This window comes from Tursiops truncatus, chromosome 8 (assembly GCF_011762595.2).
Source record: "Tursiops truncatus isolate mTurTru1 chromosome 8, mTurTru1.mat.Y, whole genome shotgun sequence".
Taxonomy (NCBI): Eukaryota; Metazoa; Chordata; class Mammalia; order Artiodactyla; family Delphinidae; genus Tursiops; species Tursiops truncatus.
The window spans coordinates 8,520,555-8,546,742 of record NC_047041.1 but is presented as its reverse complement, the minus strand read 5'-3'; the positions used below and the strand labels follow the sequence as shown (position 1 = coordinate 8,546,742).

Below are 26,188 nucleotides of genomic sequence, written 5' to 3'. Positions count from 1 at the left end.
TTTGCCATCCAGACTTTTACTTGTAAGATAAGCCTTTCCCTATCAACTGATATTAAAGAATCATCCTAAAAATAGCATTAGATTTTTTAGAAATTGTTATTGGAGTACAGTTGATTCTTGGCTTAGATTTTGAACTGTATTCTTTAGTAGTATATTTTGACTTCTGAAAAAGCTGACTTAATTGTACCACCTGGAAAGTCAAACATATCCCTTTAAGAAACAGGTTTAGTAATTAAAAAAAAAAGAACCTCGATATCTTAAATGTTCTTGAAGCAGTATTTTTTTTATGTAAAGGAATCTTTCTAATTTTAATTCCTTTTTTTTTTTTTAAAGAAAAACTCGTTTTGAAGAAGCATTTGCTTGAAGTTCTGCAGTTCCTTCAGGTTCAGCTTCATTTTCCTTCTGTTAATAAAATTACACTGAACACATTATAAATACAAAACGAAAAAGCAGATCTATTGACTCATCCTGGGGTGAACCTGGTCGTGTATATTTTGAAAACTACACGTGATTTTGAAGTACTGATTTAATATGCTTTCAGTAAGTTTAGTCGGTTGCATTCAACAGTAGAGTAACCGCGAAGAGAAAGGAGTGCCGCAGGCACTAAATTTGAACAGTTGCCGGATGCTCCCATTTTTGTCGGTGTGGCTCGTGCTCACTGAGATGTGTAGGGAGTGGGAGTGCGTGTCCGAGAGGTGATGGAATTGGCTGCTGAAACTTCGCCCCCTTCCGTGCCTTCAAGCAACGTTTCTTTATGTGTGAGGAGAGAAGGGGAAGAGAGGCAAGGCAGCTGTCACTGGCAGGTTACTTACAAAGGGGTGAGCAAAGCACCGCCAGGCTGCAAGCTGGTTCCAGGAAGAAGCTTGTCTACGCTTTGGGAGGACCGCCTCTGCGACCGTGTGGGACTCAGCCCGCGGCGTAGATTCTTCCCACCGAACCCCGACGACCTCTTTAGCCCTAGGCATGCTCATTCACGAGGTCAGGGGCTTAAGAAAGGGAAATAAATGCCTCGTGACATTTGCAGGGCTCTTGTACATCGCAGTTTACCGGAGCAAAGTCAAACAGCTCTTGAGCGAACTGTCAGACAAGATCTTGCACAAGATGTAGAGGTCTGGACCGGGAAACGATTGAGGTTTCATTGAGAATAGGTAGAAAATTCTTCCCACCTCTCCTTTAACCTTATATTAGGCAACATCAATTTCTACCTATAAAAAAACGAAACTCTCAGAAACGGAGGCGAGCGACCTCAGCCCGGCTTTTCGGGATTTGTAGTTTCTGCCCATTCCTTCGCGTAGTTTCCGTTTCTTGTCACGTGACTGTGCTAAACGCGCCACACCTTCCGCTCGCGACTCCTTCGCGGCCCGCAGACTGACACGTCACTGCTCGGCCCTCAACCAAACTGCTCCGAGTGTGTTCTTTCCGCGCTCTCGCTCTCCTGAGCCGGCCTATCATGGCTCGGCGGTTGCACGAAGTCCCGCCTTCCGGCTACTAAATGATACCTGTATTGTCCAGTTAAAAAGTGGGAGCGCGGCTTCGTCCACGCCTCCGAGTCTGACAGACAGTTCCGTCATCCTATCGCTCTCTTCAAGTGTCGTATTGGCCCTGAGTCAACCAATGGGGAGAGGTCCGGGAGGCGGACCCGACGCTGCGAGGGTTGGGTGCGCCGCTGAACGGATGGCAGCGGGAGGCGAGCGGATTCCTTAGGAACTCGGGTCAGGTGAGAAGACCCTAGGATATAACTTGAGGGTTAGGGGCAAGTGCAGTCCAAGGCGCTGGTGGGGCTTTAACGGCGTCAGGCGTGGGCGTGGGCGCGGGCGCGGGCAGAGTCTGAGGCCTTGCAGAGAAGGGGGCGTGTGGCGTGTGGGGGACGACCTGGAATGGAAGGATGGCGGGGGTCTAGGATTGGGCGGGCGCTTAGGCTAGGAGGGCGTGGAAAAGATCGGACCCTGGGACTAGTCCTGGAGGGGTTGGCGCTCAGGATGCTGAGGCGGTGGGGTGGTGAGGCGGTGGGATGGCGCTGGGTGGTGTCCGGGGTGTTGCATTTCGTGAAGGTGGGAGACGGAGGGAGGAGGGACGCGCAGGAGTGAGCAGAAGTGGGGGAGGGTGGGGCTAGTGTGAGCCAGCAGGTGGGCAAGTTGCCGTCTTCGGAACTAGAGCCAGGGTGGGACAGGGGGCCACAGCTTGCCGGCACAGGCGAGGTGGAGGACAGATGCCAGGTGCTTTAAGGAAAGTGACTTTGCCTTTATTTGCTTTAGCGGTGTGCGAACACGACCAGAGAGCACAGTATGGAAACTCCCTTAAGGTCCTGGCCTAAATTACCAGCTTCTTTACTCAGTTTTCAGGTAGAGGTTCTAGTACTCATTTCGTCCGCTTAGTCTTCTAGGCGTGTGGCTCATATCAGCTCAGCGGTGGTAAGTTTTCCTGTTTCAGGCGTGGGAGAAAACAAGTACAAACTTGAGGGATGTGGCTGGATTAGGGACTTCCTGGAGTTAGGTGTTTAGTTTTGATTTCAAGATAAGGTTTTCCTTTTGGATTAGGATTAAATGTAAAACCACCCCTCTGGGACAGTTATGGAAAAGATGCTTGATTTCCCACAGTTGGAGCTAGAAATATATGATTCTTCATGCCTTCCACCCTGTCCAGTGTTATTTTTTCCACTCCTTTCCTCTAGTAATAGTGGGAGAAAGATCAGGAAGGATCCAGGTTCCTTTTTTTCCCCTGCAGTCTTGTACAGTGTTGCATATTCTTTATTATCATATTCTTTGTCACTTAGTCCTTGACCAGTTTATGGTTTAAGAAGGCAGTGCTGTCTTAAACAGAAATAGCTAACCTCCTAATTAGTGCTGATAAATCTTGTCCGCCAAGTGATCACTCTTCTGAATGGTCTACAGCCTGCTTCCCTCAACATTTTATTTTAATATAGTACGCCCCCACCCCTTACCCCAGCCCAACCTTTCTTTGCTTTAGTAGGAAAATTTTATTCTCTTTTCCTTCCAGATTGTCATCTGGTTCCATGAGCTGTCTCTGGGATTAGTGGCTTAAATCAGCAGTGTCAATTCCAGGATGCTTTGAGACAGCTGATGGGAAGTGGGTGTAGATCTGAGCAGTAGTTATAGTGCGATGTAAGCGATTGAAAGTGCAGTGATCTATGTGTATCTTTCTCTCTTTCTGAGTGCATGACTGTACCTGCATTAGTGAGTGAGCAGTCATGCTCTCTAGTTGACCCTGCATCCCCACTGGGATTGGGAACAGAAAGTTTGCAGCCAGTCAGTTGAAGCTGAAATTTAGGGCTGTAAACTGTGCTGATTCAGTCATGACTTCTATTTCTCAGCCTTCTGCTTTCACTTCTGTGCTCATTCCCTGCTTTCTTTCATACATTCCTGCCTTTTCTTGAATGCTCTGTTTCTCCATTTAATTATTCTTTTCTGTATTTCCAGTCTTTCCTGTTTTCTTTGCATGTCTTCCTCCAACCCCCTTTTTTCTGTGTTTCTTCTTTACTCCTGTTGTACCACACTGTTGCCAATTGTGCTTATGTGCTCGTTAGCTGCAAGGACTGGGAAGCAGAATTGTGGTGATAGAGTCTCATTCCTTTTCGTCCTTGACTCACAGACCTGACGTGCCTACTTACTTGCCAGTTGGTCATAATTCAGGCTTGACTTGGGTATTAGTATTAGCCCTGACCCTCTCTGGTGTGCGCATTACTCCTGTTTCTGTGTTTCTCTACCACCATAAAATATGAAACTGAATTAGGTAAGTTGAAGGTGTTTAATATCTTATGGTCTTGACTTTTCCATTTTAGCTATTTGAGTGTCATCTGTTGCCACCCATTGATGTCAAGATGACCAAGCTGGGATTTTTACGGTTGTCCTATGAGAAGCAGGACACACTTCTGAAGCTTCTAATTCTGTCAATGGCTGCTGTGTTATGTGAGTGTGCACGTGGACCTCTCTTTGTTCAGATATGGAAAGGAGAAAATCTTGAAAAATCAACAATGGCTCTCTTAAATGCCTTGTTTTTTCCCAGCAGATTGCAATGTGTTCTTTTTACTGTTCTCAATCAGTAGAATTTTGCGAAAGCAAAATAAAAGAAACACAAGGATTATAAAAGTTGGGACTATTGATCATCTGGGAAAGAATGAGAAACACGCTGTACTAATTCTGTTTTCTCTTAGGACTGAAAGAGATACCGGGGACTCTGAGATACTGAATTTTGTAAAAGATACTTGTCTTCTGTGGTTGCCTGCCTTAGTATTTCTGAAAATCTCTCCAGAACTTACTCTGTTTTCTTAGGTTTTTCTAGCTCTTCATGAGTCATAAGTAGTCTTGATTTCCTTACCTCTTAGTTTGCTTCAAACTAAGGTTTGGGGAGGTAAGGTTGTGGGGAGGGGAGGTCAACATATTTACAAGACGACCATGTAAATTGGGTGCAATATTAGTAGGTGAATGTGTTGTCATAGGCCTTAACAATAAGTAGTTAAATGTGTCCTACTTAAGTGGAAATGTAGGTGTCATTGTCAGGGGAAGGCGAACTTCTCTGTTTCTTCTGTGTGGGAGGAATGGATAAATACTTTATTCAGCATCATTTTGTATTTCCTGTGACTTGTGTGCTGGATAATACTATTACCTCTATAATATTACTACCTACTATTGTTTTTCATGGTACATTACCATTAAAATAATAGTTCTCTGGTTTTTGCAGCATTCTCCACTCGTCTCTTTGCTGTCCTGAGATTTGAAAGTGTCATCCATGAATTTGATCCGTGAGTACCTTTGCTTGGTCTGGTATTTCCTTTGGGAAACATTTAGGTTCATGGTTATCAGATTCACGTTCCAGTGAGCTCTCCGTAATGGAGATGGACTTTCTATACATTTTGGGGGGGAAACTCTCAAGTTTTCTAAAGGAGATAATTGTCTCCTTTTGAAACATTTCTGTTGGAATTTGAGCGAGTCTCTCAAACTCTTAAAAAATGAGAGAGGCGTTGCTGGTGTGCCTATCACTTAAGATCTGGCTAAGCTAAGAGAAGCCTGGCTTCTCAGCTTGGTAGACAGTTAATGGTGCAGACTGAGGGAAAGGGGCCTGGGCCTGGTGTGTGTTTGAGGTTCAAAAGAAAAATTGTAAGTCATGAACTTGAGATCTGTGACTTTTTTCTGTTTAACAGTGAATATGTTAGAAATCGGGCCTATCAGTTAAGTTGTAAGACACTGAGGAAAATTTAAAGCTGTGAGTTGGATTGGAGATTTTATTAGATAAAAAGAGGCATAGGTGAAAAACATTTACTGAGCTTCATTTTGTTCCAAGAACTGTTTTACAGATTATCTATAAATCCTTACAATAACCCTACGAGAAGGAGGTAGTGGTGTCTCCTTTCCACAAATGTGGCTGAGGCTGGCAGAGACCATTCAAGGTTACACACAGAGTAAATGGAGGAGCCAGGATGTGAATCTACGTTTGTCTGTTTCTAGACACTGGAGTAACTATATTATATTACCTAGCGTTAAGGCTTAATTAAAAATTTGGAGAACCAGAATCGTAGGTTCTTGAAACATCATTGATATCTTAAAAATAGCATATTCAGTTTATGGAGCATGGATTCAAGTTTAATACCTGCATGTATTTACAGATTTGTCGTATTGTTTTGTGTAGATATTTGAAAGCGCTTTGGAGGCATACAGATCTTTTCTTTGGGGCCTCCCAAATCAGTTTTTTCTGTTTCTTGTTTTCTCTCTCATGAATGAGGAAACTTATATCCTTTTGTTTCTTGATCACCAGTCTGTTAGGGCTTTTTCTCAGACCCTCTAGATGAGCAAACACTGAGATGAGATGGTCAGGGAAAGCAAGAGCATCTGCTCTGTAGTTGTTGAGATGAAAGGGACTGTACAGATCATGTGATTTGACACTTCTTTTTGCAGAGCAGGAAACTGAGGCCCAGGGTGTGAACCCAGGCCAGACCTTTTCCCACTAACTTGCACTTCCTCTGTGTGACTCTGCCTCTCCTACTGTTAGGTAAAGGACATGATTCTGACACACGTTGACTGCCTTCTACCCCCATCCCTTCTGTCTCCCTGACAGTTACCAAAATAACATTCATCAGCAACAACCAGAAGGATAGAGATTTCTGCCATCTGCTACTTTACTTACTTCAGCTGCTAAAACTTGACTGACCAACGAGGAAATGGGGTTAGAGGGGTGGGCAGGAAAGATGGTTAGTAATGATTATCTTTAGTGATTAAACAGCTCCCTTTATTTTATTTATTTGTTTATATTTTTATTATTTCCATATATATTTTTGTCTTTTTTATTTCTTTTTAAATGAGAAACTTAAGAGAAGGGGTTACATAGCTTGGACCTAAAGAACTGTGTCCGTATGTAACTGTAAGCATTTTATGTCAAGTATTTTTTATGTAGTCTGTATTTTTATGCTACCATGGAGGTGGCATTCAGACCTATTTTGGATAACAACATGAGTAGATCTAATTACAAGTTTAAACACTTATTAAGAAGTTTGTGTTATGGAGTGGACTAAAAAATGTTCATCCTGCGTATGGTGTTACACCCACATCTTTAGAGATGCTCATCACCTAAAGTTATCCTTGTCTCCTTGCCTGTGGTATGGAAATATTCCTCTGTGTGTTCCTGTCACTTGAAAAGAGTCAAGTTTATTGGTGTCCACATCTCAGCTGTCCTGTCTTTAGAGTGCTTGAATTTTCTGACTGGGGCTAATGCCTACTACATGCCAGCCTGGTGAAGCATCCTTCTTGAGTGTTTTCTTATAAGGTTAGACTACGGTTGCATTTCCTTATGAGAGAAGCAGTGCTTTAACTGAGACAAGCATGGAGCTATAAATGAGGAGGCTTATGGTGATGTAAAATGATTTTCATGCTTGAAATACTTTTTGGTACCAAACTGACTGTTATTGGAGTAATGATAAGTTCCTCAGTGGTGTAACCTGAGGAGCAAAAGTCACTGCAAACTGAGGCAAGTGTTTGGGTATGGAGAGGAGGAGACACAATTCATTTCTTTCTTGATATAGGTACTTTAATTATCGGACTACCCGGTTCCTGGCTGAGGAGGGATTTTATAAATTCCATAACTGGTTTGATGACCGGGCCTGGTACCCTTTGGGACGAATCATTGGAGGAACAATTTACCCAGGTGAGGGGAACAGGATTTTTTTCCTTTGCAGCAGTAAGATATTTTTATATTATGGAACAGTGTCTTTTATTTCTAATATCTTCGTTTTGTGACACTTGTAATTTCATTCTGCTTGCAGATTCCTAAAAGTAGATCTTATATAGAAGGGAGAACATGTATAGGAGAGCGGGAATGGGTAGTTTTCCGTAAATTCTGGACTTCTGCTTGAATCCATAGGAGAGAAATTTATAGGCCTCCTGCAGTTGCTGTATTAGTGTTTCTGGTGGTTTGTCAAAACCGGTGTTATCACTTTATTGATACTTGGATTTTCCCTTTCTCTTTCCCTTGTCTTTGTCTTACTAGGATAACCTATTGGCCCTTCTTCTTCTGGTTACAGGCTTAATGATCACCTCTGCTGCAATCTACCATGTCCTCCATTTTTTCCACATCACCATCGACATTCGGAATGTCTGTGTGTTCCTGGCCCCTCTCTTCTCTTCCTTCACCACCATCGTCACGTACCACCTTACCAAAGAACTCAAGGTGAAGGATTTGGGGTGACAGGAGGCTTGGGAATGAATGTTGTTGAACTTCTCAAGTTGATGCTAAAGGGTGGGGGACTGAGAGCCTTAGAAGGGCAGGGAGCCAGAGGCTAAAGCCCGCTTTTGCTGAGCCGAATTCCTGAGTTCACCCCAGCCCCTCCCGAGAATATGTGGTTTCTTGTCATTAGCAACTGTTTATCCTTAGAAGAGAACATATGAAGGTCAAATATAAATTGCTACATACGGGAAAAAAAATATTTAAAATGAGGTTTAGATTTTGAATTCCTCACAATCTAAGGGAGAGGAAAAATAACTACAAGAAGCGTTCTGAAGTGGTTAGGTCTTCCTACTGGAAATGGACAGTTAGCAATTATTTGCTAATTTTTTTTTTCAAATGTTTATTTAAAAATTCTTAAACCACTTGGCTTTTGTAGTAGACTCCATAATACTGACTCTCTTCTTCTAGGTTTCTGCATTGCTGACCCTGGCTCCTTGCATGCTATTCTTAGTTTGTGGCTATGGTGTCAGGGAGATACCTGAGAGGTGATAAACTAGTAGGAGGGCTTGAGTTTAATTTGGAAACGTTTTCATCCTTCTCCTTGCTGCCCTTGTTCCAAATTTGACTCTTACGAACAGACAAGTCCTTCCTTTTTTGGAGTGTGGGTTATACTTTGTTGTTCTTCTCTCCTGAGTTCACAGATTGCCTAGGAATATTCCAGCTTTATTATCTAAGATCCTGGCATCTTTAGTCCAGAGAGATTGTCACCTGTCTTCGTTGGCTTTTTAGCTTGAATACGTATGGTCTTCCTTTGGTTGTCCTTGGATAGCTTGTAGAGGGGTGACTGGTGTTCCTGTGGTGTGCAGATATTGTTAGGCGTAGGGACTCATAAATCTGGGGATACTCCAGCCAAACAGCCCATTCTGGGGCAGCATCTGACAGCTTACATGATTTGTCTGTTCTTAACATGTGTGTACTCAGTTTCAGACTTGCCATCATCGCAGGGAATTGGTTGTGAAGTATGTAGCTTTCTTGTGCTGCAAACATTTCTAGCATCACATCTACCGTGGAAAGTGTCAGACTGTTCCCTGGGCCCATTGTAAGCAGAATGGACTAGTGGATCCTCTCTTCTCTTTCATAGATGTATTGGTGTTAACTTCCTGTTACCCCTCTTGTCTTACAGGATGCAGGAGCTGGACTTCTTGCTGCAGCCATGATTGCTGTAGTTCCTGGCTATATCTCCCGATCTGTAGCTGGCTCCTATGATAATGAAGGTAAGACTTAAAGGGCTGAAGAGGATCTGTTCACCTCATTATCTAGTAGAGCTTCATGAAGTGCAGTAGAATCTGGGTTCAAATCTGTTGTTTAGTGATAGCAAAAATGGTGTCTGGGTGAGAAGATGAGAAATGGGCAGGAAGGGACTTCCCTGGTGGTCCAGTGGTTGAGGCTTTGCCTTCCAGTGCAGGGGGTGTGGGTTTGATCCCTGGTCGGGGAGCTAGGATCCCACATGCCTCTCGGCCAGGGGACCAACAATAGAGACTTTAAAAACAGTCCACATCCAAAAAAAAAAAAAAAAAAAGGGCAGGAAGGGACCTCAGACAAGTTTATATTCTCTCTCTGTCATTTCCTCTAGAAAGGTAGCTGGTAATTTTCCTTATATAAGGCCTTTGGCTCATCTCTGTACTCCTAAAAGTAGAGTTAAGTTTTAGTGTTGGTTGGTACTGTTGTTTTAACATTGTAAACATTTGCTTTATTTTCCTAGATGAGAGGAATGGATATTCTTAAAATTATGGTGACTTTTATTGACTTATTTCCAATTCAGCCTGTATTTATAGAATGTTATTGGTAAAACAGTGTTAGGTATTATAAAGATAGTTAATGAATAGGAGTATTGGCTTATAATTAAGGAATTACAGGGATAGATAATGAATAAAATTATGTTGGCCTATAATCTATTAACACAGATTAATGCAGACTATAAAAATTAATAATAATGGGCAGATAGTATTATGTGCCATGAGAGAAGGGTGAGCAGAGTACTTTGGGAACGTGGTGAGAGGAGAGATTAATTCAGATTTGGGAATCACGGAAGGCTTTTTGGAAGTAGTTGTATTTGAACTGGGCCCTGAAGTTGGAACTTCGTTAGGCAGATATTAAGGAGAGAGGCAGTCAGGGCATATGGACCAGCTTGTGGTAAGATGTAGAGGCAGGCTGGTGCTTGATAGTACGGGATATCTTTAGGACTGAAACAGCAGGGAATTTAGTGCCTGGAAAGAATAGTAGTAATAATGACTAATACTTACTGAGTGCTTGCTGCATGCTAGGTACTGTTCTAAGTGCTTTACATGCAATAGTTAAATTTGTCTTCACAGTAGTTTTATGAAGTAGATACTATTATGGACTCTTTTACAGGAAACTGAGACAAAGGGAGGTAGAGTAATTACACTGTTAATGGGTAGTAGGTCTGAGATATGAATCCAGGTAGTTTGTTCCAGAACAGTATGAAATACTCTTCCAGCATGGCCTTTTACTGGATTTTTGTGTTCTTTCTGCAGGGATTGCCATCTTCTGCATGCTACTCACCTACTACATGTGGATCAAAGCAGTAAAGACTGGTTCCATCTATTGGGCAGCCAAGTGTGCCCTTGCTTATTTCTACATGGTAACTCTTCACTCCCTACTTTCAGGAGTCTCTCTATGTCTGAATACCTATCGGGATCAACTGATATAAATTGGAAGTAGCTCTTGGGCTTTGAGACCATGAACTAGAGGCTAAAAGTCTTTATATAGTCTGTTGTGTCCATACAAAGCCTAATCCAAGGCAGGCAGGCATATCCATTGTATAATAGCAAGATAGAGATCATTTTTTTAATTTTTAAAGGTTTCCAGATACTGTATTTCCTATGGGTACATATTGGTTGGCCAACTCTCTTTTCTGGTGTGTTCCCCTTAAATTTTTCCTTTCCTGACGTATATTTTTTTCTGTTCAATCTTGTAAACAACGAGACTTCTTTCCTTAACTGCTTCCACTTGATCACATTTCCCTTGAATCCCTAAATCCTCTGTGTGACCTTACCGTAGGGTGTATCCAGATTAATGCTGAGAGTTGGGGGCCTCTTGTTTTGTGATCGTGATGGCAGGAGCCATAGCAAACAGAGGATTGAGTTACAGTAATGGGTGTTAATTTGATTTTCCTACTTAAAGAGTCAATTATTTAAACTCTTTAAACCACTTGGTGTAAATAAAGTTTTTGGTTACTGTAAAGAGATGTTCTTTAAAAATGTCACAGGTAGGGCTTCCCTGGTGGCGCAGTGGTTGAGAGTCCACCTGCCGATGCGGGGGACGCGGGTTTGTGCCCCGGTCCGGGAAGATCCCACATGCCGCGAAGTGGCTGGGCCCGTGACCCATGGCCACTGAGCCTGCGCGTCCAGAGCCTGTGCTCTGCAACGGGAGAGGCCACAGCAGTGAGAGGCCCGCGTACTGCAAAAAAAAAAGGTCACAGGTAACATCCCAAGGTACATGGTGGTGATCCAAGGAGGAGTGCTCAGACGAACTTTTCTTTTTTATCCTGTCCTAGGTCTCTTCATGGGGAGGTTATGTGTTCTTGATCAACTTGATCCCGCTTCATGTACTGGTGCTGATGCTCACAGGACGTTTCTCCCACCGGATCTATGTGGCCTACTGTACTGTTTACTGCCTGGGCACCATCCTTTCCATGCAGATCTCCTTTGTGGGTTTCCAGGTGAGCCTTAGACTGAGTGAGGTTTTTAGCTGCTTCCACTTTTTCTAAGCAGCTCCAACTAAATTGATTTATCTTGGATTCTGGTGAGGATAGTAGAACTTATTCACAGGTCTGACCTTGCTAACACTGCTTCTGTTAACTGAAGCAACAAAGTTATTGGTCATTAAAGTCTGCCTCCTGGAGTGTGTTAATATTTGTTCATGAAGTTTGAATTTAATGACTCCTAACTTGGCTTAGGTTTATGGGAGGAGGAGGGATATTTTGGTTGAGCTGAGTTAAGGTGAGTGATCACAGTTATCTTTTTCAGTCCTTTTTAATGCGAATGACTCGATTTAATAGTAATGACCCCTGAACTTCTTAATCGGACCCAAGTGAAAGTTCTTTAGCAAGCAAAGCCTGAACCTTTTAACCACATTACCCCACAGGGTTAAGAGACAGCTATTAAGTCAGAGAATAATGTGGTATGTGTGATTTGTCATGTAAAATTCTTATGAAAGTGGAACCCTTATTCAGGTCAGCAAGTTTTTCGTTACTGATCATCTGCTGTATGCAATTTGCTAATACCTGGGAAATGTTAAAAGTAAAAATGTGGTTCTGGTCCTTAAGGAAGTCACAGTCTTGTTGGGAAAGAAGCACACGCTTCTAGAACCACTAGTCTGTGGTCTAGTCGTTCTAGAAATGTAGTTCCTGGACCAGCAGTGTCAGCAGCATCTGGGAACTCATTAGAAATGCAAATTCTGGGGACCTGCCACAGATCTACTGAATCAGAAACTCTGGCGGTAGGGCTTAGCAGTCTGTCTAAACCCCCCCTCTTCCTGTCCCCTGCCATGATTATGCCTGGTGGAGTTTGAGACCATTGGTCTAAGTTATGGAAGAGATCTAAAGTGTGTGGAATATAGAGGAGAGTGATGGATTTCAGTTTGGTAGGAGGAAATGGTATTTGCATTGGGCCTTGAATGATCAGAATTTCTGTGAATGCAAATTTTGGGAAAGTGAGAATTGCAATCGAGGCTCAAGAAATAGCCTGAGCAAAGGCCAGAGATGTGATAATGATAGAGTGTGGTACACTTTGGAGGACTCTAAATATTCTTTGAAAAATGAGGTAGGTGAATTAGACCCTCCTCTAGATTGGTCCTAATTCCTTGGTGGCCTCAGAACTCATTGGACCCTTTGGTCTGAACTTGGTCAGGATAATTCTGGTCAAGGCTGGACCCGTTCTTTTCGTAACAATCTCATACATATGCTTTCACCTACAGCCGGTCCTTTCATCAGAGCACATGGCAGCCTTTGGGGTCTTTGGTCTCTGCCAGATCCATGCCTTTGTGGATTATCTACGCAGCAAGTTGAATCCACAGCAATTTGAAGTTCTTTTCCGAAGTGTCATCTCCCTGGTAGGCTTTGTCCTTCTCACCGTGGGAGCTCTCCTCATGCTGACAGGTAGGGAAGGCTTTTAGTATTAAGTGTAAATGGGTATGAACATAGAATAAACTCCAAAAATATGGGTTATTTCCTGGCCACAGAAAGATTCATTCTTTCCTCCTGTTTCTCTTGATTTCAAGCATATAAAGTCCAACTTCTGCACATTCAATCCTATTGTCAGCCAGTGTCTGGATTCAGCATAGAAAGAAAATCATATTAGATCAGCTCTTAATCTCAGAAGACCTACACTTGGTGACAGGACTGTATTTTACCATGCTAATCTTTCTCCTCTGTGTGTGTGTGTCCGTCCTTTTCTTTCCTATTGGTAGGGTGGGAGAAATCCTAACATTGCTTGCCCTACAGCGTGGCCTCATCTAATCCCATATGACAAAACCGTGACTGTTTAGTTTGGGTAGCATGCCACGTTTTCCTCCTCTCTTCATCTTCCTCACGTACACTTCTCAGAGTCTGATTTGATTTTGCCCAAGACTCTGTGTATTCAGAGCACCACTGGAGGGCTGAGTGACTTAGTTTATAGCATTGGCCTTGGTTTGACCAGATTGGTCCTAAAACCCTTCTAGGAAGTATCTCTGCCTCCCTTCTCTCTGAGTTTATATACAACCTGACTTTATTCTACTGACTGTGCTGACAAAAATACTCTCAAGTTTGAAAGAAAGGAAGGAGTGAAATTCTCGAAGTATTGGTGGCATTTAAACAAAAACCTAGTCCTCTGTCTCAGAGAAGCTTATTAAATGGAAAGTTGTGATTAGTTAGGATCACATGTTATTTTGGTTCAGAAGTAATTGTGAAATATTTGTTGCCTCTTTGCTGCCAGGAAAAATATCTCCCTGGACAGGCCGTTTCTACTCACTGCTGGATCCTTCTTATGCCAAGAACAACATCCCCATCATCGCCTCTGTGTCTGAGCATCAGCCTACGACCTGGTCTTCGTACTATTTCGACCTGCAGCTTCTCGTCTTCATGTTTCCAGGTCTGTTTGCCTTGTTCTGAAGTGGTCTTCTTTTTAAGAATCATCATTTGATTCAAAATAAGTAAAATACCCTCATCCTTGTGCTTTTGTTGTTGTTTTTGGTTTTTGCCTGTTTATCTATGCAGTACAGAGGATGGCTAAGCACATTTTTCTAATATTTGAAGCAGAGCAGAAGTTGAACAATTGCAGATACTGGCAAGTTCAGAGTCTCACAGTTTTCTGTTCATTTGTATCATAAGTTACAGTTCAGCCCTAGTTCAGGGTTTTTGAGTGCTTCTAGTATACCCCACCCCTCATCCCTGACTCCTCCCCATTTATCTTCTTGGCAGTATTGAATTTTGAGAATAGGCATAGCTGACTGTAAAACTTCTTCATCTAACTTATCTTCTGGCCAATTCAGATATATCTTAGAATTTACCAGTGGTAGGGACTTCGTTTTTTATTAAAGTAACTTTTTTTTTCTTATTATGAAAGTAAGTTGTCATTTGTAAAAATATAGACAAATATTTCAAAAAGTAAAATTTCAGGAGTTCTCACCACACACCTGTTGCTACTGTTAACACTTTGATATATATTCGTCCATTTATTTATTGATTAGAAGTCAGATGATAGAGTTTTTCCTCTGACTTATTAGAGAAATAATATATAAGATATATCATTTGTTAGTTTTTTAAGTACAGAGGTGTGTAAAGAGGAAGGCATATGGTCCATAAACTTCCACAGCAGTACTTTAATTGATGTATTTTATTCTATTTTATAAATATTCTGTAATTAACTACATCCTTAATGTTGGACATTTATGTGGTTTCAGATTTTTTGCTGTTTTAAAGAGTGCCGTAGTAACATCTTTGCATGTATCTATGATTGTTTTTTCAGCTTTTCACTTCTTTTTACTTTTACTTTTGTAGTTGGTCTTTATTACTGCTTTAGCAACCTGTCTGATGCCCGGATTTTCATCATCATGTATGGTGTGACCAGCATGTACTTTTCAGCTGTGATGGTGAGGAATGAATGCCTGCAGTCTTAGCGAACCTTTCCACCCCTAGCTCTGAGGGTTTTCTTCGTACCCCTGCATGGCAGGTTCAGTATTGATGCTGTGCAGGGACTTCCCTCTGAGCGCTTGAGGGGCTGCGTGGTAAAGCTGCTCACTGTTGTTGATCCTTCCCAGGAATGTATGGGGCACTCATACATTCTGATTGTGGGGCCCACCTTCCTTGGATTCATAACCCTTGTGTTAGGGAGAGGCACTTTGTCACTTGTTGGAGAAATTGACCCTGGGTGGGTTCCTTCCCCTCTCTTTCTGGTGTCTTAAAATGGGAGATGATGTTTTTTTCTTAAAGGCCTGGGTTCTGAGTGCTAGGTTGTTAAAAGAGAGAAGAGAGTTTATATATTGCAGTTAAGTTAGTGCTTCTCACACTTTTTTGATCCCAAACCACAGTTAAGAAATACATTTTATATCGTATCATTGCTCAGGGTATACATATATACATGTAGACCTGAAAAACAAACTTTAAAAATATATATATTCTACAATAGATGTATCAAGTATTTTCTCTTCTATTTTTGTTCCATTTCACTGACAGATCATGTTTGTTGAAAACCCCTAAATTGATGTCATCATCTACTAATAGGTTGAAATCTGTAATTTGTAAAACACTGATTGTGATCTTGCTTCCGTTTTTTTTTTAGGTGCGTCTGATGCTAGTGTTGGCGCCTGTTATGTGCATTCTTTCTGGCATTGGAGTCTCTCAGGTGCTGTCCACTTATATGAAGAATTTGGACATAAGTAGACCAGACAAGAAGAACAAGAAACAACAGGATTCTACCTACCCTATTAAGAATGAAGTAAGAATTAAGCAACGCAAAGAACTGGCTTGGGGAACTGTGTGTGTCTTTGTGTGTGTGTTTGCATTTGTATTTTGTTTGTTTGTTTGAGTGAGGGGGAGTAAAGTAGAGCACTGTCACAAGAGCTCGGAATGAACTCATAGCCTCTAATTTATTCTGAGTCATCTCATCTATATTACTGACTGTGTGTAAGAAGCTGTTCTGTATTACATAAATTTAATTTGGTTTACAGCACAGTTGTTCTTCCTTGTCTAGGTGGCAAGTGGCATGATACTCGTCATGGCTTTCTTTCTCATCACCTATACCTTTCATTCAACCTGGGTGACCAGCGAGGCCTACTCTTCTCCGTCCATTGTGCTGTCTGCTCGTGGTGGGGATGGTAGTAGGATCATTTTTGATGACTTCCGAGAAGCGTACTATTGGCTTCGTCACAATACTCCAGAGGTGAAGATTTGGGAGGCGTGGGATTGTGCGGTAGGAGGAAGGGAGAGACATTTGATGTTAGAGTGAATCAGATAGCTTTTAGATGGGTGGAAAGCTTGGAGAAATTGGAGCTATCGAACCTGGTGTTGAATGAGCCTTAAAGGTCAACCTCCATTCAATTCAGGATTTTTTCTGTAAGCGACCTTTACTGGTAATTATCTGCACTCTGCTTGGACACTTGTATTGACAGCATGGTGATTTTATCATGAGGTAGGCCATTCCAATTATAAAAGAAGAAAAATAGTTAATAAATAATGCATGTTTATTGTAGAAAAATCCGAAAATAGAAGCGAAGAAAAGAAAAAGGAGACATAAATTTTCCATAAAGGATCACCTAAGATAACCACTTTTAACATTTTGGTTTATACCATTTGAGAATCTGAAGTGATTTTCTTTCCAATAGCTGCTGGGAATGGCACTTCTGAGTTAGATTCTTATAAGAATTTCTTAATCCTTTTTCGTCCTATCCTGTGATTTGTTTCCCCTCCCCCACCCCCCTTCTTTTTAGTAACTGATTATTGTGACTTTGTTTTTGGTCATTTATTTAATACGGTTATCTGATGACACCAGGCTGTTTATTTGGAAATACTGCACAGCCCACTACACCTCCCGCACCATTATGCTTGTTTGTATAAGATGATCTGGGATGAAAGTATTGGCAATGTTGGGTTGTATAATTTGCGGTTGAGATTTCATGATTGTATGTAAATGTAGGACCAGGTACCAAGATGTATTTTGTTGTTGGGCGTATGTTATTCTGTGAAGAAACATTGATTAGCAATATCTCACTTCCTGTCAGATGCCCTTCCACCCCTCTTGTATTTGATTTTGGAGGCAGTGAGAAGCTTGTTATTTCCATCTCCCATTCTTCTTTCAGGATGCGAAGGTCATGTCATGGTGGGATTATGGCTACCAGATTACAGCTATGGCGAATCGGACTATTTTAGTGGATAACAACACATGGAATAATACCCATATTTCTCGAGTAGGGCAGGTAAGGTGAAGGGGTCATTTGAGTGTTTGATGCACAGGGTTTAGTGGGAAATACTTCTCCATGAGGGGTCACATGGCCTGGAATTTTGCGCTGAGAAACGTGCGTGTGTTTTTCTAGGCAATGGCATCCACAGAAGAAAAAGCCTATGAGATCATGAGGGAGCTTGATGTTAGCTATGTGCTGGTCATTTTTGGAGGCCTTACTGGGTATTCCTCTGATGGTAATGTACTTGATTCTACTTCTAGCTACAAGGCATAGATTCTAAGAAAACTAGATGAATCTCTTTATTTTTCTATCCTTTTACCAATATCAACATATTTTCTTAGTTGGGGAAGTTTTTAAGTATTTGCAACTTGAGATTTGGTTATTTTTATTTATTTATTTATTTATTTTGCAACAGGTAGGAAGTAGATATAAAGAATTCTTCTCATGTAGATATGGCATGCTATAATTGTCTAAAGACTTAGGAGTAGTTCCACAACCAGTGAACAACAGAGAATATAAGGCTTCTGAAAATGAGCTTAAGAATTAACATTTTTTAGTGGGTTTAAGCCATAGAATCATCTGCGAACTTAAAATGTTTTATATATATATATTTATATGGCATATGTTAACCATGTTCCCTGTGATTATTAGCAAAATCGTATGTTTAGAAGAATCATCCAAATATAGTTCTCTGCCTTAAAAAAATTAAAGCAATACCTGTTTATATTTTTAAATGTTAAATACTTCTGAAGGTTTATAATAAAAATGGTAGGGCTTCCCTGGTGGCGCAGTGGTTGAGAGTCCGCCTGCCGATGCAGGGGGCACGGGTTCGTGCCCCGGTCCAGGAAGATCCCACATTCCGCAGAGCGGCTGGGCCCGTGAGCCATGGCCGCTGAGCCTGCGCGTCCGGAGCCTGTGCTCTGCAACGGGAGAGGCCACAACAGTGAGAGGCCCACATACCGCAAAAAAAAAAAAAAAAAAAAAAAGTCCTCTGCCCCTAAACTACTTTATAACGTCAGTTCCCAGGAAAATTATTCCTTCAGTTATTTCTTCTAGTACTTATGTACATATTTCTAAATAATACGTATATCCTGCTATTCATTGATCGATCATTTTAGATACGCTGTGTCAACTTCTTATTAAGGTAGATAAGGAGTTTAGTTCTTTGTATGATCCCCTCCCCCTTTCTGTCTTGCATCTTCTCAGAGTTAATGATCAGTTTTTGGTTAAATCCAGATAAAGTGTTTTCATCATGACTAAGTAAATATTATTTACTGCTGAGTCAACCTGTACACCATGGTTACATTCTTATCTAGAATAACTTGTTCTCTGCAGTTAATAATTACCTCATATTTCTGTCTCAATTTTCTTTGAATATGTGGTTGCTTCTTAGAGATGTTCAGATTTTAGATTATGTCTGGCTTCTGATATAGACAGACTTAACAAATCCACCTGGATAGTATATGTAAAGTGTCAGTATAAAGTAATAAGACTAGTTTCTATGTGTGGTGTGTCTTATACAAGCAGAGGAAGAATGATGATAGCAGGGATGTGGTCCCATGGATTTGAACTTTCACAAGCAATTGTTTCAGCACCATTTGGTTGTGTGTGATTATAGGTTTTTTTCTTGCTAATAATAATTTATCCAAATAGTACAGAAAAGTATTTGTGTGTGTATGTATGTTTGTTTGCATATGTATTTTTATATATGCGAATGTACACACGTATGTGGTAGAAATGGATAGTTCCCTGAAATCTTTAGTATTCCATGATACATACATATATCTATCACATTTTCTTTATCTGTTCATCTGTCGATAGACTAAGGTTGTTTCCATGTCTTGGCTATTGTGAATAATGCTGCAGTGACTGCTGATATCTCTCTGGGATATTGATTTCATTTCTTCTGGATATATCCCCAGAAGTGGGATTGCAGGATCACATGGTAGTTCTATTTTGAATTTTTTGAGGAACCTCCCCACTGATCCTGTAGTGTCTGTACCAATTTACATTCCCACCAGCAGTGCACAAGTATTCCCTTTTCTTAGCATCCTTACCAGCATGTCTTTTGTCTTTTTGACGAGAGCCATTCTAGCAGGTATGAGATGATGCCTCATTGTAGTTTTATGTTTCCTTAATGATTAGTGATGTTGAGCACCTTTTCATTCATGTATCTGTTGGCCATTTGAATCTCTTCTTTGGAAAAATGTCTTTTCAGGTCTTTTGCCCATTTTTAATTGGATTATTTGGGGGTTTTTTGCTATTGAGTTGTATGAGTTCCTTATATATTTTGGATATTAACCCCTTATTTGATATATGGTTTACAGATATTTTCTCCCATTCCATACGTTGCCTTTTCATTTTGTTGATCATTTCTTTTGCTGTGCAGTCTTCCATTCTCAAAGCTTGTCAGCTTTTTGCTTCAAACATACCTGCCAGGGAGCTATAAAATCAGTACTCTAAGATAGTTGAGTTGATGCTCTGGGGTTTTATTTTTGGTCCTATTTCTGGCTGTGTGGTCTAGGCAAGTCGCTGTGCTTCAGGTTTTCCATTTGAAAGATGGAGGTACGATTGCAGACATTCCATGAGGATAATAATATTATTTCTTGAATACTTACTATGTGACAAACAATATGTAAGGTAACATGCTTTTACTTATAATGTTGTAGCAGCCCTATCGTTGCAGATACTCTTGTTTTTCTAATTCGACATATGAGGAAACTGAAGCACAGAGAGGTTCAGTAACTTATTCAGGGTCACCCACCTAGAATTGGCAGTGTGGGAATTCAAACCCAGGCAGTTTATCCAGAGTCCAGATCCAGAGTCTGTGTTCTTCACCACTGTGATATTCCCTGGAACCCCTTTTAGTAGCAGTAGGAATCTTTTCTTACGGATCAATGATTCATCTTATACTAATCGTCTATTTCCCTAAAGCCTTTGGGGGAGATACAGGGAGTGACATATTCTAAGAGATAACCTGAGTTGATGGTGCTGTCAGTATTTATGGAGCCTGGTAGTGTGTTTGACATAGAAATGTTGACTTCTCATACATGTGCTTTAGAAGTTTGTAACTTTGCAACTGTAGGTCAAGAGGGAGCACATTCTCTCTTCTCTACCTTTTTGGTAAAGCTGCTACTCCCTAGGTCATTGCTGTCCAATGACATGTGGGATCCACGTATGTATTCTTAAAATTTTCTATTAGCGGGGCTTCCGTGGTGGCACAGTGGTTAAGAATCCGCCTGCCAATGCAGGGGACAGGGGTTCGAGCCGTAGTCCGGGAAGATCCCACATCCTGTGGAGTAACTAAGCCCGTGCACCACAACTTCTGAGCCCATGTGCCACAACTACTGAAGCCCACATGCCTAGAGCCCGTGCTCCACAACAAGAGAAGCCACCGCAACGAGAAGCCCACGCATCGCAAGGAAGAGTAGCCCCTGGTCTTCGCAACTAGAGAAAAGCCCACACGCAGCAACGAAGACCCAACACAGCCAAAGATAAATAAATAAAATAAATAAATTTATTAAAAAAAAATTTTTTCTATTAGCCATATCAAAATAAGTAAAGAGAAACAGGGAAAATGAATTAAATAATTTTATTAAACTGAATATATCTAAAACATTAATGTGTAACCAAAATATTTTACCCACTTTTTTTTGTTTTATTTTGGACTAAGTCTTAGAAATCCATCATGTATTTTATACTTACAGCACATCTTAATTTGTACTAGCCACATATCAAGTGTCAGCAGCTACATGTGGCTAATAGCTAATATATTGGACAGCTTAGCCCTAGCTAATACTTGGGACTAACTTCAGTTATGACCTAAGTCTGGGCCAATAGCGTAGGATTTTAGGAGTCTACAGGAAAATCTATAGGAAAAGCTGTATATTTTGAGGAAAAAAGTTTTGACCATACATTAGCTTTGTTATTTTTATAACTTAGAGTTAAATGGTACTATACCCCATTAGAAAAGTATTTGGGGGAATTTCCTTAGACATAGTGACCTTTCATTAGGTGATTTAGCTCCAGCAACCTTTGTGATAACAGCAGTTTTTCTTTTTCTTTTTTTTCTAGACATCAACAAATTTCTGTGGATGGTCCGGATTGGAGGGAGCACAGATACAGGCAAACATATCAAGGAACATGATTATTATACTCCAACTGGGGAATTCCGTGTGGACCGTGAGGGTTCTCCAGTGCTGCTCAATTGCCTCATGTACAAGATGTGTTACTACCGCTTTGGACAAGTCTACACAGAAGCCAGTGAGTGATTCCTGATAATAACAACAGTAACAACAGTAATAGCTAACACATACAGTGTTTTTTTTTTTTTTTTTTTTTTAGGTACGCAGGCCTCTCACTGCTGTGGCCTCTCCCGTTGCGGAGCACAGGCTCTGGACGCACAGGCTCAGCAGCCATGGGTCACGGGCCCAGCCACTCCGCGGTATGTGGGATCTTCCCAGACCGGGGCACGAACCCGTGTCCCCTGCATCGGCAGGCGGACTCTCAACCACTGTGCCACCAGGGAAGCCCCATACAGTGTTTTTTATATGCCAGGCACTGCTTTAAGTGCTCTATATCTACTAATTCATTTAATCCTTATAACAATCCAAAAGGTTGATACTAATATTATTGCCATTTTATATATGAGGAAATTGAGGTACAAGTAGGTTCCTTAACTGCCCAAAGGCACATAACTAGTGCAGGGTCAGGTTAAACTCAGGCAGTCTGGCTCTAGCTTTTGTGCTTTTGCCCATTACTTTTTATTGCCTCTCAGTAAACGGTATTGTAGTGGAGAAAGGAATGTGAAAGGTGATAGAGCGAGATAAAGGACTTTACATTTCTTCAGATAAATTGAAAGTAATTTGATTAAGTCTTTCTTTCTGACTTCTTTCCTTTCTTAGTTCTGCAGTTGGGACTACTTTTGAATTAGATGCAGGCCTGTGACATCTGATAGGTTCAGAAGGGTTGCTAGTGTATCACAGAGGCCATGGGTGGTAATCCTCAGGAACAAAGGTGCTTGGAAGTCAGCCCTCTGTCTCTTAGAAGAGATAATCTCCATGCACTCTGCCAAGCATCATCTCGGAGAGGACGTGAGTTAGGGTAACACTTGATTTGCCCTTACTAACTGATGTCCTTTTCTGCAAGCCCTACTCTCTAAACAAATTGCATGCTAGGGAATAATGTTCCAGTGGGATGACTAATCAAGTTGACTTAGTATTTCTGTAGGAAATAAGCACTGTAGAAAGATGTGTGTCTCCATTTTTGTCACTCTCTAGAGCGTCCACTAGGCTATGACCGTGTTCGGAATGCTGAGATTGGGAATAAAGACTTTGAGCTTGATGTCCTGGAGGAAGCATATACCACAGAACATTGGCTGGTCAGGATATACAAGGTGAGCAGATGTAACACTGAGAAAGCAGCTCTAGTGCTTAAAAACGGGGCCACATGTTTATAAAATAGGGATATTTCTAATGTCTAAAAAGTAGCTTGCGACTCACTTAGAATATTTTTATTTTAGATTGTTCTTAGAAAGTAGACACTCCAGTCTTCTGTCATCCTGGAAGTGGTTACAGTGATATCTTTCCAGTTGGAGCCAGACTTGATCTGTTTTAGTGATTGTCAGTCTTGGAGCGGTGGGGGGAGAGAGAAAGACAGGGACAGAGGGAGAGAGGGAGAGAAGGAGAGTGTGTGTGTGTTTGCGAACTACATTTTCTTCTCTCCCACTGAAGAACTTATGGCATAGAGAGTCACATAGAAGTGTGTTATACCTCTTACGTAAGAAAAGGTTGAGAACTCTTGCTGTATTTGAAAGAGTAGCTAGTCCCACACCAGAGCCAAACCAGGCAGCATAATCCAACATAATCTGTCCCCATCTGGGTGAACCCAGCTCAGTAGAGAAGCTCTCCCATGTTGACCTGATGATTGTAAATATTAAACTGATACCTTTCTGTTGGCAGGTGAAGGACCTGGATAATCGTGGCTTGTCAAGGACATAAATGTTAACGTCCGTTCGGCTCTGATCTGCTTCGCACTGAGTGTGTCACATTTAGGGCGCTCAAGATGGTTTAAAAATATGCAGTTTATAAGAACAGAGCACGACGAGATTAGAATTGTCTGGAGGTTTTGTCCTGGGCAGTATGGGCTGAGCCAAATGGAATGATCTTTATAATTCTGAGCAGGTTACCAAATGAAATGTCATGGCTTTACTTTGGTCAATTAAAGGGGGGAATTTTTTTAAAAATGTGCCTTATTTGTTTTGACTTATGACTGATTTGAGGAAGCCTAAAGTTTATGCTGGGCTGATAGAAGGACAGAAAACAGACCTCATCTGTGCTCTTGGCTCCCTAAATGAGCCACATAGGGGCATTCTGTCTTTCTCTCTCAAATCAGGAGAACTATCAAGGACTAGCTCAGATCCTACATATACAAACAGTTTTGTCATTTCAAAAACTGCAGTACCTAGCACAATGCCTTGCACATAGTGGGTGCTCAGTAAGCTTTTACTGAATGAATAAAAGTTTGTGGGACCAGAGGAGTGCCGTTTCTGGGCAGGAAAGGTAGCTGCATTGCCATCATGTCTCTGTTCTCAACATCTCTTGTCCTTAGAGGCTCTTTGACTACAAGGGACAGAAGGTGGCTAGCCAGACCTGATCTCACCAGTTTCTTTGGGACTAGCTAGGTGTTTTTGTTTTTATGCAGGAGTAAATCCAGTGATACTAAATCAGTAGTTTTGAAGACTTAAGGCAAACAGTGAAATTATTCTCGATGGAGAGGACGAAACTCCTCCAACATTGTGTATAGAACTTGATGGTCAGTAGGTGTTTTTGAATTAGCTGATTTGTAACCATACGTATCTATCTGAAATCTAGCTTTTCAGTACTCTCACTTGTCCTTTAGCGATTTCCTTTAGCTCATGCACTAAAACTGTTGTGAATATTTAAAGGTGAGCTTCTCTCTCCCTTAGTCTCAGCCTCTGTTATTATATATCACTAACAAGCTCCATGATCTGGTTCTGAAGCCCTTGCCAAATTAGCTACAAAAAGCACAGGAGTTCCATCTATATTTAATGTCAGGACAAACAGCCTTATGTTCAGTTACAATAGGGTATTTTATGTATTTTAAGACATATGTCAGTGATGTGTATAAACCCTTAGTTATTAAAAAAAAAAAATACAAGGTAACTCTTTACTGTTACCTGTTTAAGAAACAGGAGCAATGACGTGACTTTCAGATAAGTCAAAATGGTGCTCCTAAAGGTATGCTCGGGTCTACCTGTGTACCCAGGAAGCAGCCTTCCAAACCAGTTTTATGTACCACGTGCTTCAACTGTGGGTGAGATTTAGATCTGATGTAAGATTTGATTTACTATATGTAAATACATGACTTGATTTATATACAGAATTCCTCCCTAGTGGAAGAGGTTATTCAGACGTGGGTTTTTTGTTTGTTTTTTTAACCAATATGAGTAATACCAGTTAGAGATCATTAGTGATTTACCTCTGTAGGAATGGGATAACCCTTTATCACTGTACTTGTTACTCTTATGATTTTAATTTTGTTACTTTCTAGGCTACATGAAGCTATATTTTTTAAAAATTTACTTCTAATTTCCATCGTTACAGTGCACTTCTAATTTCCATCGTTACAGTAAAAGAAAATCAAATAATTCTAAAAAGCAACAACGCTGTTTTCCACACCCCCCCCCCGAGGTACCCACTTTCAACTCAGCTGATTCTCATATTACTTACCTCCATATCATTAAATGACTTGCTTTATTTTGCTATGTGTTGGTTTTTCACTTTTAGGTATCATCTGTTGACTTTCTGGTGTGGAAATTGAGGATTTGGTTCTTTTTCACCATCCTTCTCTTCCCATGGACACACATATTCTTACCATCTCAAGGCTCTATTATAGTTATGGTTTAGGTTAACTCAGTAGTTTTTACCTTAAGGCTTTTCACAACTAGGCCATGTGGTATATATAATGTTACTACTTTTTTTTTCTGCATAACATTTTTGAAGGGAGTTTTTTCACTTGTGTTTTGTACTCGTCACTGATTTCTCCCCAGACTCACCTTCATTTGTGCCAGCTTCCTTTTAGTATGTTCAACTCATTAGGTATTCATTCTTAGAGATGTCGTCTGTTTTGGTATATTCCAGTTTGGATTGGTTTACTCTCTAGGTTTGCTACACACCTCTTGGGTTGGTGTATCCTTTCACTGTTATATTGTGTGTTAATCCCCTGACTTCTTTCTTGATTTATCACCACGACCTTCCTAAGAAAGTGTGTGGGAGATAAATTTCTTGAGGTCTTGAGTGTCTGTCATCACACGATTCATAGGTTGCCTAGGTGTAGAGTTCCAGGTTGGGATTAACTTTTCCTTAGAATTATTTTTGAAGGCATTGGCCCATTGTTTTCTGTCTTCTAAATGCTGAGAAATGCAATGATATTCTGATTCTTATTTTTTTTGTATGTGTCCATTCCCTCTCACTCCCTCCCCAGACCTCTTAGTATCTTCTCTTTGTACTATTTTGAAATTTTCCCAATGATGTGTTCAGAAGCTGGGTACTTTAACCTTGGAAAAGTAAAGTATGGAAAGTATGGGAAAAGTATGGAAGGTCAAGTTCTTTTGTCTGGGAAATTTTCTTGAGTCATTTGTGGATTCCCCCGACTCCCTTTCTTGTTGTGAAAAATAAGTTACTTGGATTTTGGACTTCCTAGATTAGTCTCCCAATATTCTTATATTTAATCCTCTGTTTCCCATCTTTATTCTTCCTTCTGGAGAGTTCCTAAACTTTTTGTTCCTAACCTATCTATTTTGTTTACTTTTTTCTACTATCATGTATTTTTTTTAATATCCAAGAGCTTTTTGTTTGAATATTCCTTTGTTTGGACATCTTTCATATTAAAGGCCTTTTCAAAGTCTTGCTTGTTTGCTCTTATTAAAGAGTGGGACCCTAAAAAGATGACTGGAAGGTCTGTTTGGTTTGGGGTGGGGCTTATTGAATGTGGGCTTCATTCTCCTGTGATCTGGCTGCATTGTTACATTATGAAA

General features: G+C 40.9%; 1 protein-coding gene across 3 annotated transcripts; it reads left to right on the top strand.

Moving 5' to 3' along the window:
* Window positions 1-1,583: 1,583 nt before the first annotated feature.
* On the top strand, window positions 1,584-26,058 carry STT3A (STT3 oligosaccharyltransferase complex catalytic subunit A). 3 transcript variants are annotated; one of them, XM_019941676.3, is made up of 18 exons: window positions 1,584-1,717; window positions 3,800-3,926; window positions 4,699-4,759; window positions 7,031-7,152; window positions 7,529-7,674; window positions 8,855-8,945; window positions 10,227-10,333; window positions 11,249-11,413; window positions 12,670-12,850; window positions 13,668-13,823; window positions 14,732-14,823; window positions 15,513-15,668; window positions 15,924-16,112; window positions 17,029-17,145; window positions 17,263-17,365; window positions 21,205-21,393; window positions 22,410-22,525; window positions 23,091-26,058. In XM_019941676.3, exons 2-18 carry the CDS (start codon window positions 3,839-3,841, stop codon window positions 23,127-23,129), a joined length of 2,118 nt encoding a protein of 705 aa, XP_019797235.1. In that variant the 5' UTR covers window positions 1,584-1,717; window positions 3,800-3,838; the 3' UTR covers window positions 23,130-26,058. The 3 variants fall into 3 exon arrangements, with proteins under 3 accessions (XP_019797235.1, XP_073664106.1, XP_019797237.1); XM_019941678.3 differs by lacking the exon at window positions 1,584-1,717 and adding an exon at window positions 2,285-2,411; XM_073808005.1 differs by lacking the exons at window positions 22,410-22,525; window positions 23,091-26,058 and adding an exon at window positions 22,035-22,192.
* The last annotated feature ends 130 nt before the right edge of the window (window positions 26,059-26,188 follow it).